The 14965-nt window shown below is 41.6% G+C and overlaps 1 protein-coding gene across 25 annotated transcripts in view; it reads right to left on the bottom strand.

Moving 5' to 3' along the window:
• LOC126984800 (mastermind-like domain-containing protein 1) overlaps window positions 1-6701 on the bottom strand; it is a 128101-nt gene extending 121400 nt beyond the window's left edge. For 2 of the 25 annotated variants that reach the window (XR_007737818.1, XR_007737816.1), the window contains exons 1-3: window positions 6451-6692; window positions 1747-2187; window positions 782-863 (exon numbers count right to left, since the gene is read on the bottom strand). Coding sequence is in view for 18 of the 25 variants with exons in the window: in XM_050838909.1 (XP_050694866.1) it covers window positions 782-1166 (385 nt within the window). In the remaining 7 variants the exon portion in view is untranslated. The other 23 variants (XR_007737819.1, XR_007737817.1, XM_050838925.1 and 20 more) reach the window with 19 other exon arrangements.
• Between the last annotated feature and the right edge of the window lie 8264 nt (window positions 6702-14965).

The raw sequence follows: 14965 nt of genomic DNA, 5'->3' as shown, positions 1-14965 counted from the left end.
CACTCTTTACTTTCGTCTATTATGGCAGCGGTGAGTAGCGGGCCTTTTTTTTCTATGCACTTTTTGTTGCCCTTGAGCCGTCTCCTTTGTTGTAAAAATAAATAAAAGCTACAGAAATCCAGAGAGCCAGACACAGAGAAAATGAGACAGCAAAAGGAAGAAGAAGAAATGAAAAGGGAAAACTAAGACAAGGAGAGGAAGAGAGAAATGAAAAAGGAAAAGAATGAAAGGAAAACGGTGAAAAAATAAGACATAAGAACAGAAAGAGAACAAAAAATGAGAACGGAGGAAAATGAAACAGGGATAAGTAGAGAAAGAGAAGGAAAGCAATACTACCAAAGAGACAGACACAGAGAAAATGAGAAGTAGATAAAACAACCATTAGCACTAAAAGCTACAGAAATCCAGAGAGATAGAGACAGACAAAGAAAGACACAGAGACGCAAACAGAGACAGACATAGAGAAAATAAAAACAGAAAAAAACAACCATCACGAAAAGCTACAGAAATCCAGAGAGAGACAGAGACAGACAGACAGACAGACAGAGAAAATGAGAAGCAAATAAAACATCCAGAGAGACAGAGACACACAGGGAGAGAAAATGAGAGAAAAACAGAGACAGACAAAGACAAAGAGAGACCCAGACAGAGAGAGAGAAAATGAGAAGCAAATAAAACATCCAGAGACACAGACATAGACAGACCCATCAATTAAAAGCCACAACCAGAGATAGAGACAGAGAGACATGCGAACAAAGAAAAAACAGGGTCGCCAACTCACCAATCAGCTCCAGGGACGAGGAGTTCAGGAGACCGTACTCAAGCCTCATAATGATGTCACCGTCCGGGTCCTGCTTGTCCTTCTGCAAACACCACCAACAGCGAGGTAAAAAAAGTCGCCGAGTCAAATCCTGCCACACCACACCACACCCAGCCACACCACACACCACACCACACCATACCGAGCCACACCACACACCACACCATACCCAGCCACACCACACACCACACCAAACCCAGCTGCACCACACACCACACCCAGCCGCACGACACACCACACCATACCCAGCCGCACCACACACCACACCACACCATACCCAGCCGCACCACACACCACACCATACCCAGCCCCAACACACACCACACACCATACCCAGCCACACCATACACCATACCCAGCCACACCACACCACACCCAGCCACACCACATTACTCTCCCTTTTCCTTCCTTGGGATTTCCTTCCCTTCCCTACTGCAGCCTTCCCTTCTTCTTCCTCCCCTTCCTCTCCCTCCCATCCCCTTCCCTACCCTGGTCACTATAACTACTGTAGGCAGACACACTTCAGAAGTGGATCTTCATGTGCCTGGCAATGTCTCTCTTTGTCTTAAAGAGCTTTCCACAAACATCACACTTGAACTCTCTAAGGCCATAGTGCCTGAAGACATGTCGATTGAGTGCCTGCTTCACACTGAACCTCTTCCCGCACTCTTCACACTCATGACTTTTTACACCAGTGTGTGTTAGGGTGTGTGTATCAAGGTGACTCTTCCGGATGAATTTTTTCCCACATTCCTTACATTCATAGTTTTTCACACCAGTGTGTGTAAGGGTGTGTGTATCAAGGTGACTCTTCAGGATGAATTTTTTCCCACATTCCTTACATTCATAGTTCTTCACACCAGTGTGTGTAAGGGTGTGTCTATCAAGGTGACTCTTCTGGATGAATTGTTTCCCACATTCCTTACATTCATAGTTCTTCACACCAGTGTGTGTAAGGGTGTGTCTATCAAGGTGACTCTTCTGGATGAATTGTTTCCCACATTCCTTACATTCATAGTTCTTCACACCAGTGTGTGTAAGGGTGTGATATCTGAGGCCATGCCATGTGGTTAATTCTTTTCCACACTCCAGACACACAAACTTCCTCTCTCCTTTGTTGCTGGAGTTGCCAGCAGCAAGTTGCTTCATCTGGTGACCACTGACCCTCCTGCCCCCTGCAGCAGTCTGCTCCTGCTTGTCCTGGCCACTCATGCTGCTGTCCAGCCCTGCAGGTGAGGCGGCCCCAACCTTTGCGGCGGCTGAGTGTGTTGTTGTTGTCCTCGTTCTTTCCTTGTTCTCTTTTCCTCCACACACCGGAGGCCTAGGGTCCGTGGTCGTGGTCGAGGGTGGACGTGCCCGTGAGAGCTCTGTAAAAGTGAAGGAATTCTCCAATAGTAATATTGCCAGAAGAATGAATCGTTCGAAGAATAATCCGTCTAGTAAGAAGGCGGGCACAAAAACCAAGGATACTGTTGGATCTGGCAAAACAAGCCTTGCGGCTGGGGGCGGGGATGATCAGCTGACAGGGGCAGACGATAGCGACGCAGATAAACAAACAGACACATGCCCAGTCTGTAAGGTTAAGGTTGGTGAGGAAGACAAGGCTCTAGGCTGTGAACTATGTGAAATGTGGCACCACATAAAGTGTGAGGAGGTCACTGAGGCAGTGTATAATTTCCTGAACAGCAATCAAGTAAGTAAGATTCACTGGTATTGTACCAAATGCGATATTGTTGCGGGGAAATTGTTCAAACAAGTAACCAACACATCCAAGAGACAGGATAAAGTAGAAAGACGTATGGATGCCCTGGAAACTAAAACCACTGAGGCCTTAGAGGAGATCAAGAGTGATGTCAAGAATCTGAAGGAGGAAATTTGAGATGATATCAGGTCTCAAGTGAAGGAATGAAGGAAGATTGTTCCAGAGTTTACCAGCGTGAGGGATGAAAGAGTGAAGATGCTGGTTAACTCTTGCATAATGGGTTTGGACAGTATAGGGATGAGCATGAGTAGAAAGTCTTGTGCAGCGGGGCCGCGCCCAGGGGAAATATCTGGGGAAATATCCCCAGATTTAGGGAATCGAAGGTCCCAATGGGGAAATGGGGAAAATGTCTCTCAATATGGGGAATATTTTGGCTTATGGGATTATTACGTTAATATGTAGTACTAGTTGCAATTTAACGACAAAACAATAAAAACACTGAATACAAAACGTGCTTATAAGAGCACGAATTGACAGTTTAAATACGAAATTGGAGGAAATTCTGTTTTCAATGTGTGAATTGGGTGATACTGTGGGTGTGAATCGATCCCGAACCGAACAGGTCCGACTCAGAAAGAAAACGTATGCTAGCCGTTCACGTCCCACTGACCCCACGCTACAGACTAGTGCTACACCTCCACCCGTCACGGTCGTCACTCGTCAGCCACTCAGTGTTCAGCAGTAAGTCGCCACCAGTCATCAGTAATTAGGCTACATGTGTGAATTGCAGCAGTTGGAGGTTTAGAAAAGACGTATTTCATAGCTAGTTTCGTAACTGTTGATTTTATCATTTATATTACTCTGTGGACTTATAATGGGTAAGATGGATATTAGGTCCGACTCAACACTCTAAGAAATGAACTAACTCACCTAATGCAGTATTTTTTCCTCTACATGATGGTGTATTCCATTTCCTGTGCAAATTTTTAGTTTCATTGTTATGATTTTTTTTTTCTGTATTATCAATCAATCCGGCCACCCGACACCATCTTTACCCCAATTATGACCGTTATTTGTGCCGCATTTTTTTTTAAGACACTAACGATCATTAAGACCTTGGATAGTAAACCTAGCCACTCGATAGTAACCTACGGTAGCTACTCGATAGTAACCTAGGTAGCCACTTGGTAGTAACCTATCCACTCGATAAGGTGAGTTAGTTAATTTCTTAGAGTGTTGAGTCGGACCTAATATCCATCTTAGCCCTTATAATTCGTAGTGATATATACATGTCCTTTACAGTTGTGTTACCATGGATGACCCAGATGATCCTAAGACTCCCCCAGATACTCCACCCAGGGCTGCTAAGAAGGCCAAGTATTTACAGAAATATGCAAAGCACTGGGAATCCTTACCTACATTTAAGGGATGGTTACAACCTAGTGCGAAAAGTGACTCGAGAGCTTACTGCAAGGCCTGTGACTGTGAATTAAATGCAAAGAAATCTGAATTAGAAAAGCATGCACAGGGACAGAAACACAAAAGTAGTATTAGGAGTGTATCTAAGCAACCCACACTTATGTCATTGCCATCTGTCAGTAACCCAATGAGAGGAAAGAATGTGAAAGAAGGTGAAATAAAACTTGCTGCCTTTGTTGTGGAACACAACCTCCCCTTGAATATCATGACACACCTGCCAGAGTTAATAAGATCAGTGTGTAAGGACTCTGATATTGCAAAGAAAATTGCAAGTAGTAGAACAAAAACTACAGCAGTGATAAAGAATGTACTTGGTAAGTCCAGTAGAGAGGAGTTGGTAGACATTTTGAGAGAAAAAAAGTTTTCACTCATAGTTGATGAATCAACTGACAAAGGGTGCACCAAACATCTCTGTGTAATTGCTCGCACAATGATTAAAACAAAAGTCACTGATGCATTCTATGATCTGATTCCACTTGAAAATGCTAGTGCCCAGAGTCTGTATGAGACTGTAGTGAAATGTTTAGCAGATGAAGGAATTCCATATAAAGATAATATGATTGGCTTTGCCTCAGATGGGGCCAGTGTTATGATGGGTGCCCATAATTCTCTAGCTTCTCGTTTGAAAAGTGACATTCCTGATTTGTTTGTCATGAAGTGCATCTGTCATAGCTTTCATTTGTGTGCTTCTTATGCGTGTGCAACTCTTCCTAGAGTAGTAGAACAGTTAGCTAGGGATGTTTACAATTATTTCATGTCCAGTCCTAAGCGGCTATCTGAACTGAAAGAGTTCCAGGAGTTTGTGAAAGTAAAACCCCACAAACTGCTTCACCCTAGTCAGACTCGCTGGCTCTCTTTGCAGGCTGTAGTTTCTAGGCTATTGGAGCAGTATGATGCTCTTCAGCTTTATTTTACAAGTGCAGCTTTATCTGATAGGATCTTAGCAGCGGAAAGTATTTTGGATAAGCTGAAGGATCCAGCAAACAAGCTATACTTACAGTTTCTTGAATTCATTTTGCCTCTTTTTAATGATCTTAATAAGAAAATGCAGTCACAAGGACCTCAGATCCATACAATGTATGAGTCAGTCAGCACTGTTTGTAAGACAATCATGGACTGTTACATCAGGGGTGATTATATGAGGAGGACTGCTATTGAAAATGTACAGTACAGAAATCCATCCAACTTTGTTCCCCTTCATAAGATTTATTTGGGTGCCAAAGTATCTGCTGCAGTTGAAAATAACACTCATGGATTGTCAAAATCTGATCTAGAAGCTTTTCAGAAACGTTGCTTAGGGTTTCTCATTGAGAGTGTAAACCAAATATATATGAGGTTTCCATTTAAAAGCTTGGTACTCAAGAACATCAGCTTCATTCATCCCAGAGTAGTAATGAATAGGAATATAACCTCCATTGCACCACTAGCTAGTTTAGTTCCTGGGATAATAGGACCTGATAAGCTGAATGAGGTAGACAGGGAATGGAGGGTGTTGAGAAATACTGAACTTAATGTGCCAGACTCCACTGATGTTGAAGAGTTTTGGTGTACAATTAAAGAAATGAAGAGTGGTGATGATACACCAATGTTTCCACATTTGTCACAGCTTGTTTCTGGTCTCCTATGTCTTCCTCACTCTAGTGCCTCAGCAGAAAGAATTTTTTCAGCTGTGAACAACCTGAAAACAAAACAGAGGAACAGACTTTCAACCAAAACACTTGTTGGATTTCTTCATTCCAAACGGTATTTGGAAGATACTAGATGTGGCACTTTTTCTGTTGAAGACAAACTGATAAGCAAAATGAATCTAGGTATGTATGAGCGTGATGCAAGTGATTCAGATTAAATAGCAAATAACATGAACCAAGAGTTTTTGTTTTTTCTTTACAGAAATATGAAGCACAGTGTTTTATTTGTTATATTTGTGCACTGCACATATACATGTATAATGAAGTGGCCGAGTACGCATTCTTTTTTTGGTATAACAAGGTTCTTTTTTTGGTATAACAAAGTTTATCTTTCATTAAATGGCCATCCATTATTGTTTTTTCTACCACAAGACATAAATTATAAATATGTTTTTGCATTAAATGCATGTGATTCTCCTGTACTGCAGCACTGCTGCCCTTCAACTCTATTGTGTGATTTCCTATTAATTTTTAAATGATACCCACAAAATATGGTACTATATTATAAAATGGGGAATTCTAGGGAATTTTTGCTCGTGGATTCAGGGAATTCTGGAGCACTTTGGTTGGCAACACTCGCGGGAGGAGGGGAGGCATGCAGTTAGCAAGTTCAGAAGAGCAGTCAGCATGAAAATATCGATAGAAGATAGAAAGAGAGCCAACATGGCGGCGGAATTTGAGAGGTAGAAGACTATCAGTATGAGGAGGAGAGATGATGAAACGAAGAGCCTTTGATTCCACTCTGTCAAGGAGAAGCTTACCTACTTCTGCTGCATGAGAAGGTTAAGACTTCCCGGCGGCGGTGGTGGAGGTGTTGTCCTGGCAGTGTTGGGGCTGAGGGTGTCGCTGGCCAGCAGGTCCCCAGCGCTGGCCCGTGGGTGTGGAGCCTTCGTCGTCTTCTTCTTCTGGGGTGTTTTAGGGGGCTGGTTGGGCAGGGCCAGAAGGGATGCTGCTCGGGCCTCGGCGTGTGCTGTTGCTTTCACCTGGCAGACAGCTTAGGGGTGGGCAGGTACCGGTACTAACGGTACCAGCTAAACGGTACGGTACCGGTACCAGATTGCTCGGTACCGGTACCAGATTGTTCGGATTTATTTATTGGATTTACTGATAATTCTTCATGTCCGATTTTTTTTTAGGTTGCAACTAAATATTGTTATTGTTATTAGACTATGATCGAGTACATCCATAATAACTATACATGCTATTTTTTTATCGAAAAAATAAATATTCACTTCATTCAGAGAGAGAGAGAGAGAGAGAGAGAGAGAGATCACTACTCAGTGAGTGGATATCTCGGTGATGTGGGTACTTGATCATAGTCTAATAACAATAACAATATTTATTAGCAACCTAAAAAAGAAAACGAATCGGATATGAAGAATTATCCAGTAACCCCAATAAATAAATCAAATGATAAAATAATGGAAACGGGAGCTGTGATGGAAACGGAAAGCATGACAAAATGGTGGGAACTTGGGGGGACGGTCAGCGAGGCAGTGACTCAGCGTTCAGAAGCTGTGCAAAGTGTTTACATATCTCCCTCCCACGGAGTCTCCTGACGGCGACACGGAACCCAAGTAACACGTCCGGCATAACCATGGAGGTATTATGGGAGGAGTCGGCATGACGTCACGAACGTGAAGCCAACGCGCTATTGGTCCGCTGTCTCCCCTCCCCCCTTAGACCCAAAACATCAGTCAGCTGATCTTGTGGACGTGCATACAATGCCTCCGTCTGGGCCACACCAGACTCACCGCACACCTGCACCGCCTGCACCTGGCCCCTACCCTCACTGCCCTTGGTGCAGTACAGTCCCCGAGACCATCGAACACCTGCTGCAGTGTCCACGCTTCCACTCACACCGAGTACTGCTGTGAAGCCAACTGGCCTTCCTAGACGTGACCACCTTTGACCTGCCAACGCTGCTGGCCGCCCTCACGGCAGGAAGCTGTGATTCGCCTCACCTGCGCCTTCCTCAAGAAGACGGGGCAGCTGTCACGCCTGTGAAACCCTCATGCACAGGACGTCACCAGGGCTCATAAGATCAACTAGATCATCGCGGCCCTTAACAGCAACATACAATGCCTGCCTGTTCAGCTTATGGCTGTACCAAAAGGGATCGTAGTGGATCTACATCATTTCACAGGTGAGCTGAGAACTGTATAACCAGATACATATGATAAAAATACTGTAGCAGCTTTAAACAAAGATATGTGTCTGTTTGTAGATAGCCAGGCAGCCTTGCAGGAGCTCTGGTCCTCCTCACCTACTGACTGTGATCTCACTGCCTTACTGCCATCCATGCCCTAGAGGACACTGGTGCTACTATCCACTTCACCTGGGTGCCCTCCCATATGGGCATCCAGCACAATGAGAAGGCAGATGCCTTGCTAGACGAGCCCTTCAGGACAACACAGTGGACCCTGGCATTGAATAGGCAACACGCTTAGTTATGTTAAGAGTAGAATTAAACAATCCATCCACAATACCATTGCTGCCCAACTGACACACTGCTGTGACCATGGGCGTCGATTCCTTTAATTAATTAATTAATTAAAATAGGGGGAGGGGGACAGAAGGGAGGGGGCGAGCGTAGCGAGCCAAACAGCTGAGGATCCGGGGGGCGCTGAGCCCCTCCCCCGGAATATTTTTAAAAAATTTGCTTATTTCCGAGACATTTTGAGGCCACATGCAGTACATTTTATAATTAAGTAATAGCTTTAGTCTGGTGATAAACATGCTCCAAGACCCTTAAAAAAAACATTAAATGTTGACTTCATTATTACACCTTTTTATTTTATCAATATCCTGGTAGGTATTATTATCGCAGAGGTCAGAATAGGATTTGGGGGTTAAAACTAATTTTTTCTGATAGATTTTGATGTGCTGGTTATAAATGTGGCAATTTTTTCCGTTGCAAAAAAAAAAATTTCTTGCCCCCCACCCCCCCATACTTTAGGTTACGTAGGTGGGTTAGGTTAGGATAGGATAGGTTAGGTCACTTTAGGTTATTTTAGGTTATTTTTGGTTAGGTTAGGGGGGTGGGGGCATTTTTTCATCGAAATTTTTTTTTTTTTGCCTCCCCTCTGTAATATAGGTTAGCTTAGGTTACATTAGGTTAGGTTAAGTTAGGTTAGGTTAGATTAGGTTATTTTAGATTGTTTTAAGTTAGCTGTGGTTAGTTTGGGTTAGGTTAAGAGGGGGGTGGGGGCAAAAAAAAAAAACATGTCCCCCACGTCTCCCCCCCCCCACAATCGACGCCCATGGCTGTGACGGTGGTAGTACCAGCAGAGTCCACTATGTTAGTGTCTCCCAAAACTGTGACTACATTTATGGGAGACACAGTGAAACTCAGGGTGTGGTAGCAGTGCGCCTTAGACTAGGATATAGGTACTACTGGAAGGTTAGTAACTCTCCTGGTCTCTGTTGCACATGCAGTGTTCCAGGCCAGGGGGCCACACACTGCAACACAACTGTCATGGAGTGCCCTCTCATCAAAAAAAAAAAAAAAAAACATGAATGCTTTGATGCCTTGATGTAAGGACTTCGTAAAGAGAATTAACAGCGGGTGACTGATTTCTTAATTGACTTCTTTAAGGATTCGGGGTGAAATTTTGTCGGGACCAGGAGTTTTGTTTACGTTAATTTTAGTAACTGCTTGAAGTATGTCACGCTCTGTGATATGTATGTTATTTAGATATGTATCATCGTTATGCCTTGCAGTAAATGGTTTTATATCTCCTAGGTCTTCATCAGTAAATACTGAAGCAAAAAAGTCATTTAGAATGTTTGCCAATTTAGAATGTTCGCCATTTCTGTGTCTTCATTAACAATGTTTCTGTCTGTTGTTGCTAGAGGACCAATAGTGGAACCGAGCACTTTTTTGTTTCTGACATATGAATAGTTTAGTGACCAGTGTATGGTGGTCATGTCCTGTACTGCATCCCTGTGCTGTATTGTGATCGTCGTTCATTAGTGTTTCATGTTATTACCAAAATTGCTTATCCAAGTGGTTGTTTTTGCGTTTATTTCCGTCAGGTTCCCTAGAGATGAAGTGTTGCGGAGGAAGTGGATACTGGCCACACGTAGGCTAAATTTTAATCCCTCTAGATCGGCAGTGCTTTGCTCTAGACATTTTGTGGAAGAAGATTTTGACAGGACCACACCAAATTATGTAATGTTGAAGAAAGGAGTAATACCAACTGTCTTTCAAGGTTTTCCATCTCATTTACAAAAGGTACGAAGACTAGGAAAGCACCTGCCAAACGTGAGGTACTAGTAGAAACAGTAGTTAGACCTGCTGTTGAGGCTAGAGTGGATGCTACTGTAAACACTGATGCTGCAAATAACTGTAGTAATGATGCCACATCCATGGAGGAGGATGAAAACTCCATAAATTCAAAGGAAATTAGTCATCACACTTCAAAGGGGACTGCTGCTACTGTACAGTAAAGTATTTATAATCCCCCTCTGGATACTGAACCTCATAGACTTTCAAAATTACCCATGGTGTCTTCAGTCTCTCCCGAGAAAGCTAAATTGAAAAGAAAATTATCATTAAGCCAAGCAAACCTTGTATCAGCTAGAAAAAAAATAAAAACTTTACAGCAGTCAAAAAGACATTTATTAAAAAGAAATGCTAAACTACAAAATATTATTAGTGAGTTAAAAGACAAAGATTTGCTTAGTACTAATACTTTGGATATTTTGGAGGAGTGTGCTGGGGGAGTAGGAGACCTTCTAAAAAGACATGTGGCAAAAAAATCAAACAAACCTGTACCAGTATCATATTCACCTGAGCTTAGAAATTTTGCATTAACTCCACACTTTTAGTCACCACATGCATACAGGTATGTCAGGAAAACATGTGACACTTGTTTACCACATCCAAGGACAATAGAGAAATGGTACCAGACTATACTTGGAGACTCCGGTTTTATTTCAACAGCCTTTAATGTATCACAGTCTAAATCAGTTGCTGCATCTGCAAATGACAAACAATTACTTTGTTCCTTGGTGATAGATGAAGTAGCAATACGCCAGCATGTAGAATGAGATAGAAAAAAATATCATGTGTACATAGATATGGGGACTCAGCTGGACAGTGACATCTTACCTGTAGCAAAGAATGCCTTTACATTTATGGTGGTAGCTGTTAATGATCACTAGAAACTCCCTGTTGGATACTTCCTTATAGATGGACTAAATGGAACTGAAAGAAATAATCTAGTATTGAAGTGCTTAGAGAGCTTGATGCAGTGGGTATTACTGTTATTTCTTTGACTTTTGATGGTGCGAGATGTAATGTAGCAATGGTAAAGAACCTTGGGTGCAAACTTGACTCTAATGACTTGAAAACTTTATTTCTTCACCCTGTAACTGGTAAGCCTATCTATGTGTTCCTGGACCCTTGTCATATGCTAAAGTTAGTGAGAAATACTTTGGCTGAAAAATGCTGTTTGGTTGACAATGAGAATAAGTATGTAAAATGGGAATATATTGATAAACTGCACAGTTTGCAACAACAAGAGGGACTTCATTTAGGTAATAAACTAAAAAATAAACACATAGAATGGATGAAACAGAAAATGAATGTAAAGTTAGCAGCCCAACTTTTAAGTGAATCTGTGGCTTGTTCTCTTGAATTTTGTTTGCATGAAAAATTTAAAGAATTTGAAGGTTGTGAGGCAACAATAAAATTCGTTAGATTTTTTAACAGACTTTTTGACATTCTAAACTCAAGGAATCTTAAAGCATGTGAATGGAAATGCCCAATGAATAACAAAAATCATAAGAAGTATGTTGATTTTCTGAAGGAAGCTAAGACCTATATAATGTCACTGAAGCAGCCAAACACTTACACTTGTCTTCTGGAAAGCAACAGGAAAACAGGATTTCTCGGATTTATTGTTTGTATAGACAGCTTAATAGGTTTGTATGACACCATAGTTTCCTCTCAACAGTATGGAATTACTTTTTTATTAACATATAAATTTAGTCAAGATCATCTTGAGCTGTTTTTTGCAAAATTACGCAGACTTGGAGGATGTAATAATAACCCAACGGCGAGGCAGTTCAAGTCTGCTTACAAAAAATTACTTGTTCACAATGATGTACAAGATGTACTAGGTGGAAACACTCTGCCACTGCAATCAGTTCCCATTTTAACAGTTTCTAGTAACTGCTCCAGGGATGATAATGTAGATTCAGAACCACCATCTGCTCACTCAATAAATTTATCTATTGCTAGAAGCAAAATACTTGAAGAAAATGCCCAAGATTCTGCTCACTGTGATCATGACTATGTATATGTACCCCACCCAACACATATGTCATTATGCTCACAGAAAATTGTTGCATATATAGCTGGATTTGTAGTATTTAAACTAAAGCAATGTTTAAAGTGTGAAGCCTGTCTAGACGCATTAGAAAGTACCACTTATAATGATATAAATTCTCTAGTTATGCTGAAGAGTAGAGGAGCTCTGATTTTTCCATCAGACGATGTTATTGATGTATGCATGACCTGTGAAAAGGTTTTCAGAATGCATGCAGCATATTTTGTGTCATCAGAGGAAAATCTTTCTAGAGTAACTTATAATGAACTAAAGAGATCTGTTTTAGAAACCTACTTGTACAAGCCTGTATTTGCAACTCTGGTTCATCATATGAAAGACTTTGGGCCACTGGAAAATCACCTGGTATTTTTAATAAAGGCTATTACAGAGAAATACATCCAGGTTAGATGCCATTATGCTGGAAAACATTATACTGATAATCTAATAAAGAGCAAACAGAGTAAAAGTCGTCAAGAATACACAAAACTTATACTGTTCAAAGGAATGTAGAATTTAGATTATACAGTGCTACTCAACTTGGGTGGACGAGACTTAACTGAGAGGTGGGCAGCTGTCTTTGGGGTGTATATATGGGTGGACGAGATCATGTCCACATGTACGTATATATATAAAGGAGAAGTAATAAACTGTATATAACAGGTTGGTATCTCAGGTGAAAGATGGCCTGAAGTTAGATTTTTTTTTTTTTTTTTTTGTGTGTGTGTGTGTGTGTGTACTATCACAACCCAGATTACTGCCAAATAAAATAATTATAAATTTGCATGGTACTGCCTGACTTCTTATGAAATTTCATCTCTGTCTGTCTGTCTCTCTCTCTCTCTCTCTCTCTCTCTCTCTCTCTCTCTCTCTCTCTCTCTCTCTCTCTCTCTCTCTTGCAAAAGTCAATTTAAATATATCTGTCACTTACAGGCCTCCGGGGCAATCACTTGATGGCGATCTTGAAATGTACAGCGTCTTAAGGCAGTCACTTAATAACAGCGACTCACTGATACTAGGAGACTTTAACCTCCCCCATATCGACTGGGCGACACTGTCGGGTACAGAAGGTGAGTCCCATAGAATGATCGAATTTCTAGAGGAAAATTATCTAAGCCAAATGGTTTCTGAACCAACTCGACAAAATAACATACTTGACCTTGTTATAGCGACCCAAGATAACCTAGTCAGTAATGTCACGGTAGGAGAACACCTCGGTTCCTGCGATCATAAACTAGTGCGCGTTGACATTAGAGCTCAAACATCGGTGACTGAAAATAAAGTTAAGGTGCCCAATTTCAAAAGAGCCAACTTCATAGAAATCCGACGAAAACTAATAGATATGCAACTATCAGATGACGGCAATGCAGAGGACGCCTGGCTAAACTTTAAAATCACTTACTCACTCAGCAGGACACATTTGTACCCTTGTGCGAGAAGCGAATTAACACTAATAAAAGTCCACCGTGGTTTAATAGCGAAATTAAACACTCAGTCAAGGAGAGAAAATTGTCTTACAGGTTAAAGAAAGACCAAAGCACGCCCGAAAACATTAGACTTTACAATGATGCAAGGCGACGAGTAAAAGATTAGTGCATCAGGCAAAGCGTAGATATGAAGAAAATATTGCAGCCAACTGTAAAATAATCCGAAATCCTTCTTCAGTTACATAAACAACAGAAAGGCGATCAGAAGTGGAATTGGACCTTTAACAAACAGCGACGGTGCACTAGTGACTGACAGCCAACACGTTGCAAACCTATTAAATAATTACTTTTCCTCGGTGTTTAATAATAACAGTCCTCCCACCACCACCACCAACACCAGTACTAATGTAAATCCCGAGCATGCATTGTCTAACTTTGAAATAAAACCCGATGAAGTCCTTAAAGCCCTCAAATCACTTAAAACAAATAAAAGTCCTGGACCTGATAAAGTATATCCAACTCTGCTGAAAGAAACAAAGAGCGAAATACTCTCCTCCCTCACAACCGTATTCAATATGTCCTTGCGACAAGGCATTGTCCTTCAGATTGGAAAAAGGCTAACGTGACACCGATTTTTAAGAAAGGAGACAAAAAAGTACCAGGTAATTACAGGCCCATTAGTCTAACTTCGGTTGTAGGTAAGCTACTTGAGGGCATAATTAGAGACAAAATTGTGAGTTACCTTGAAAGCCACTCATTAATTGGGGACTCACAACATGGCTTCCGAAACAAAAGATCCTGCCTATCAAATCTATTAACCTTTTATAACGACCTCTTCACTGTTTATGACGTAACCAAATCACTGGACGTAGTCTATCTTGATTTCCAGAAAGCGTTTGATAAAGTCCCGCATCATAAATTACTTTACAAATTAAAGCAAATAGGTATTGACGGTCAGGTAAACCAATGGATCGCGAATTGGTTGAGCAACAGACAACAAAGAGTAGTGATTGACGGATTTAACTCAGAGTGGGCGCCGGTCACTAGTGGCGTCCCTCAGGGCTCGGTTCTTGGCCCAGTGCTCTTCATTATTTACATCAACGACGTGGATGTTAGACTCAATAACCGCATTAGTAAATTTGCAGACGACACAAAGATTGGTAACTCGGTTCTCACTGACGAAGACAGGCAAAGCCTCCAAGAAGATTTGCACAAAATTTCAGCTTGGTCGGATAGATGGGAGATGCCCTTTAACGTAGACAAGTGCCAGGTCCTTCAAGTTGGAACGAGGAATAAGAAGTTTGATTACGAAATGCGGTTCTTTAAACTAAATAGCGTTCAATGAGTCAAGGTCTTGTGGGTCAAAATCGCGTCAAACCTCAAATTCTCACATCAATGCATCGATGCAGCAAATAAAGCGAACAGAATGTTGGGCTTCATTAAAAGAATAATTTTATTTAAGAATAAAGATGTAATACTCCCGCTCTACAACAGTTTAGTCAGACCCCACTTGG

Source organism: Eriocheir sinensis, chromosome 57 (assembly GCF_024679095.1).
Source record: "Eriocheir sinensis breed Jianghai 21 chromosome 57, ASM2467909v1, whole genome shotgun sequence".
In the NCBI taxonomy this organism is placed as follows: domain Eukaryota; kingdom Metazoa; phylum Arthropoda; class Malacostraca; order Decapoda; family Varunidae; genus Eriocheir; species Eriocheir sinensis.
Note: the sequence above shows the minus strand (reverse complement) of the source record. Positions and strands in the feature narration are given on the sequence as shown.